Source organism: Hibiscus syriacus, unplaced genomic scaffold, assembly GCF_006381635.1.
Source record: "Hibiscus syriacus cultivar Baekdansim isolate YM2019G1 unplaced genomic scaffold, ASM638163v2 tig00112490_pilon, whole genome shotgun sequence".
Taxonomy (NCBI): Eukaryota; Viridiplantae; Streptophyta; class Magnoliopsida; order Malvales; family Malvaceae; genus Hibiscus; species Hibiscus syriacus.
This window is the reverse complement of record NW_024063343.1, coordinates 462,844-468,670: the sequence shown is the minus strand read 5'-3', so window position 1 is coordinate 468,670 and position 5,827 is coordinate 462,844. Positions and strand designations below refer to the sequence as shown.

At 36.4% G+C, this 5,827-nt stretch overlaps 1 protein-coding gene across 1 annotated transcript; it reads left to right on the top strand.

Moving 5' to 3' along the window:
- The first annotated feature begins 481 nt into the window (after nucleotides 1–481).
- LOC120180105 (NAC domain-containing protein 75-like) lies at nucleotides 482–3,573 on the top strand. Its single transcript, XM_039185511.1, has 4 exons — nucleotides 482–719; nucleotides 812–992; nucleotides 1,097–1,680; nucleotides 3,376–3,573. The coding sequence occupies exons 1-4, from the start codon at nucleotides 597–599 to the stop codon at nucleotides 3,463–3,465; spliced, it is 978 nt and encodes a 325-aa protein (XP_039041442.1). The 5' UTR covers nucleotides 482–596; the 3' UTR covers nucleotides 3,466–3,573.
- Nucleotides 3,574–5,827: the final 2,254 nt, after the last annotated feature.

The window sequence follows — 5,827 nt, the reverse complement described above, 5'->3', positions numbered from 1 at the left end:
ATATATTTTAAGTATATAGATACAGATAACGGGAGCTGCCGTGCTTTTGAATGTGTGCAAGTAACAGCTATGAAGACCGTTTCCCTCTTTTGCTTGCTTTACTAGTAAGAGCTTAAGGAAACAAAGGTGATTGTGTGAGAATCCTTAAGCTTTCGAGCAAGCCACCTGGGTTTTCTTTTTGGTTTCTCTCTCTTAAACAGCCATGAGGTCACTCGATTCAGCAAAAGCGGGTTGGATTGAGTGTTTGTAGCTGAGGAAGGGACAACTTTTCCCTTCTTTTTTGCTTCAGTTAAAGTGAGGGAATTCTGATGTTTTTTCCCAAGTGGTTAAAGCATCAGACTTTTATATCTCTCTATGTCCCACTGTAACGGTTTTCTTCTCTCTCTTTCTTTCTTGAGGGAAAGCGAAGGAAGATATCTTCTCTTGAACCGTACTTCTCATCTGGGTTTTGCTTAGGCTTCTTTTTTTTTCCGATTTGGTTTCGGTGTTTTCAATCTGTTTGATGTGTGTTCTATAGAGAAGAAGATAACCGGAGGCGGGGCATGAGTAGTTTTCCGTCGAATAAAGTCGGTTATTTCGCACAAGATTGAAGCAATATGAACAAGAGTCACTTGGGGACCGTCAGCAGCTCCGATCTCATCGATGCAAAGCTCGAAGAGCATCAGCTGTGCGGATCCAATCAGTGCCCTGGTTGCGGTCACAAGCTTGAAGGAAAACCGGTAATGATTCATATTCTTTTTGCTTCAAAGCCTTTTTTTCTTTCTGATCTTGAAGGGAACTTGTTTTTGATTGAAATCATGAAAATTTTCAGGACTGGTTAGGTTTACCAGCTGGAGTTAAATTTGATCCCACGGACCAAGAACTGATAGAACACCTTGAAGCTAAAGTACTTGAAGCTAAAGACATGAAATCTCACCCTTTGATCGATGAATTCATCCCCACCATTGAAGGAGAAGATGGTATTTGTTATACCCATCCTGAGAAACTCCCAGGTAGCTCAGAATATATATATATATATAATATGCATTGTTTGATTATAGTTTGTTGCACCTAAGTGAACCTAACTTTGATTTCTTTTGGATTTGATTTCTTGTAGGAGTAACCACAGATGGGTTGAACAGGCATTTCTTCCATAGACCGTCAAAGGCGTACACCACCGGGACACGAAAACGTAGGAAAATCCAAACGGAATGCGACTTACCAGGCGGAGAAACGAGGTGGCATAAGACCGGCAAGACGAGGCCGGTGATGGTGAACGGCCAGCAGAAAGGGTGCAAGAAGATCCTTGTCCTCTACACCAATTTCGGCAAGAATCGGAAACCGGAGAAGACGAATTGGGTGATGCATCAGTACCATCTCGGTCAGCACGAGGAAGAGAAGGAAGGAGAGCTCGTGGTATCCAAGATATTTTATCAGACTCAACCGAGGCAGTGCAACTGGTCGGATCGAACAACGACGACGACCGCCGAAGCAACCAATGCCATTGCCAATGATCCAAATAGCCGACGAGATAGTGCCAGTGGGAGTTGTTCTTCTTCAAAGGACGTAATCCCTCTTAGAGAAGAAGTCGCCGGAGTCGCAGCAGCTTTATCGAGTTATGCCGCCAGTGCCACCATGGACATCCAACAGTTAAAATCCGATAATTTCAGTTTCACCCCCTTTACAAAAAGCTTCGACGAGGTACCATTTTGCTTCATGCAATTTATCCATCAACTTGACAAATCTCTCTAGGGTTGCTTTTCATTTTCTTTTTCTTAGTGAATTGCTTACATTTCTTTGAGGAATCCATTACAGGTGGGGATCGGAGAAGCTTCGGCCGCTAGGGAAGCTCCAGTTCAGGAACTTGCAAAGAGATACCGGAGCATCTCCGGCAGCACATATGGCATGATCATCATCAGCAACATCACCACCACCACCACAACCAACACAACAACATACGCATCATCAGATGGCTACGGTGGCCTTCCACATTAGCAGGCCGTCGATCCTATCTCCACCATTATCCATGTCTCCAGGATAATGCTTCAAAACGAAAGCTTCCAGGTAATTTATATATATATCATCATCATCATTATCATAATTGTATATCAAATTAATTAACCTCCATTCCACCAATAGATTAAACAAGTCAGTAGCTCACATCGTGTGCAAACAAGATATCTCATGCACAATTCACTGTAATTAGTAACTTTCTAGAAGTTATTAAGCTGAACAAATGACACAGTGTTTTACACATGCATGCCACATTTACAATATTAAGTACGGTACTTATTAAGCTGAGCTTTTGTTTTTCTACCTTTGTGCATATCATTTCAATGTTTTACATATAGATGAATATAGGATGCATGAAACTCTGGGATTTTTACTTTTTTAATCCTTATTGTTCATTATATATATTTCTTCAATGAAAAAAATGCACCAGCAACAGCATCAACAACAGCAGCAGCAACAACAACAACATCAGCACCAGCAGGAGCAACATTACAAGCTGGGAGGAAGGTCTGCATCGGTTTGGAAGAACTAATAATGGGTTGCATTCATCTTCAGATATAAAAGAAGTGAGTATATATGAACTTTTGACTCTGAAATCCATGACCTTCTTCTTTTCATATAATACCAACTAAGCAGCGGAAGAAAGAAAGAAAGAAGCAAGGGAACTAGGGAAGCAATAGCATATATAAAAACAATGGATAAAAAGAAGTGAATATATACTTATATATGTATCATGTAGTATGTATACATACATACATGCATATATATTGAAATAAAGAGAGAAGCCAGAGTTCTTTCTCTTTCTCTTATCTTTTTTTTTTTGTTTTCTTCATCAGAGTTTAGCTGGTATTCAGCATCCTGTAAAGAGATGCACGTAGCTAAAGCAATTTTGATGGGATTTTTTAGTAAAATGTTATGTATAAATCAAACATATAAGAATGTGAAACCATGAAGCCTTCAAATGAAATAAAATCCTGAAACATATAGAATCTTCTTTTATTTCTCTTTAGGAAGAAAAAACAATTGCAAAACTAAGCCACACTACTCTCCCTACACCTCCTTGGTTTCATTTGAATACATGTTGCTTTACAAGTACTGTAAATTCTGGTTGGGTTTCAAAAGCAAAGAAAGCAGATAGTCAGTGGATAACATTCTTTTGGTTGGATTTCATGGGAAAGGAAATTTAAAGTGAGAATGATAGCATGCATAAAAAAACCATCTATCATATGTGTTGTCTGAGATAGATACACCAACAAACAGTTTGATTGTTGTAAATGAGGAGAAGACAAGAAAGATGTTTCTTCATTTTGTTGTGTTTAGGTTAAAACCCGAATTATAAGAAGTTGTTTTTCATGACTTAAACATGGGTTTTTTTTGGAACAGGAATCATCCATTACAAACCCACAAGAAGCTGAATGGTTGAAGTACTCTTCATTCTGGCCTGACCCTGACAACCAGGATCATCATGGGTAGAAGCAAAAGGAAGAGAAAATTCAAGACAAAACAAAGGAAATTCTTCAGACATCATCATTATCATCATTATTAGTACTTGAAGCCTACTGGTCAAGTTCTTTCCAAGGAGAAAGGCCAAAGAAAAAAACCATCTGTTACCATAGTCTTTTTCTCTTTTTTTATTCTTTTTAATGGGGGAGGACCAGAGGGACCTGGTTTACATGTCTTTCAAAGTCTCAAACGAACTAACTATAAAACAGTCCATGTTGGAAAGAGAGAAAGAACAAAAGGAAAAAGAAGAAGAAAGTAAAGAAAAGAAAGCAAGGGAGGAACTATCAAACACATATTATAACTGTTGCTGTTACACACGTATGATTAGATTTATTCCAAGTTTATATATATATATATATATATATATTTATTTATTTATTAGACTTATGAAGGTCAAATCGATATATTCACATGTCGAACACATACTTCATGAAAAATATTAAGTTCAACATCATAGAATACAAAATTATACTAAAGGAGAAGAAAACTAGTCCTTGATAATGAGGAATTGTAGATCATGATCATGACAACTTTCCATCACACACACACACACACATATATTCCATAGTCAAATGCCTTCTTTGAAGTAAAATCAGTTTCCCCCCATTGCTTTGTCCCTACAATATAATCACCCAAGGGGACAGCACTGCAACTACACCGTTATATATGCTCTCACCAAATCAACATAAAAAGAAAAAGAAAGAAAACACTATTGCTAATGATGCATGAAGAAAGTTGATGAAATTTTCCTTTAATGACAAACGAGGAAGAACTGTTCTGAAATCAGGGTTCCTTCCCTTTGGAGCCATTGTATTGGTACTGATGTTTGCCTAATGAGAAAGTATATGATGTACTTTACCTGGTTTTGGGGTTTAAAGGTGGAAAAACATTGGATTTTGCCCTTGTTAACAACTGCAATTTACCCTCCAAAAGCAGCCATCGGTGACATCATTTGAGGTGACAAATGGGAGTTCCCACCATGAAGTTTACTTGCATGTTTTCTTTCTTATCCATTGTTTTTTTTTTTATTTGGGGTAAGTACTTGTCATACTCGTGATTAAGGACTTAACTTGTTTGGATTTTAGAGAGTTAGGAGAGAAAATGTGCGGTTTCATTAAAATTCTTTATTTTCTCTCTTATTGGAATCTTCGAATCTTTCAATAGTACATAGCAGCATAAATGACATTCTAAAGTACCAGTCTTTCTTTGTTCTTTGCTACTTGGGAAACTTCTTTAATGCTTTTATATCTAATCCTAGATGCCCTCTCTATTTTGTAATACTATTATATTCATAAACCCAATACTCCTATTAAATCGAGTGATAAGAAATTTGATGTCTTCTCTCATTTAAGAATCGGTCGAGATAACTTTAAATTCAAATATAACCGGTACTTGCATGATTATTATACACCGAGATATTTATATTTTATGTGTGTATATATATAGATAGAAACGTGCATATATGTATGTTATATTTGCCTTTCATGGGACGTGCATGAAATAAAGCTAAACTGCAAACGGAGGCAGCTTCGTAGCAGTTTCTGGGAGGGAATAAAGCATGGAATACAAGGACATGAGCAAAAAGACAAGAAGAACCTTTAAGAAATAACCCTTCATATCTTATTGATAAGATTCTTTTTTCTGGTCATATTATAATATATATATATATACATACATACACTGTGCTATACTATATCATCTATATCCATTGGTAGTTTAATTATTCCCATGGATGAATGTACCTTAGTAAGTGTGTACATATATGCTACCCCATTTATCTGTTCCAGTATAATATCTTCTGAAACAGGCATACACTGATATACCCTAAAAAGAAAGGGGTTGTTAGCTAGCATCATTGTATACGTAGCCTTCAAATATGTTCTACTCCATATCTTCTTTGTAATTTGTTAGAGATGTGATTTTCGAATTTTATTTAATTTTCGAAAAATTTGTGATGCAACTCGTTCGATAAATAAATAAAATAGAGAGACAAAAAAGAGATTTGTAGGGTTGAAGGACCAGGGCATAGTTGTATAAATAGATATTATATTTTTATAATTAGATGTTGATAAAGAGTAGAGAACTCCATTTGAGTAATTTTCTCTATATGCAAGCTTCGTTTGTATTCAAATTTTTATTTTTATAATTAATAACTACGAATTAGAGACAAGATGTGAGTTGATTAACCTGCAAGTTACGCATGATCGTACTTCTCTGGTAATCTCTTTCTTAATACAGTGAAAATCTCTTTTTTTATCGGTCAATATAATTTAGGGTAAAGTATAGTAATGGTCACTGAACTTTTCTAAAGTTTTCATTTAGGTCCCTCAAC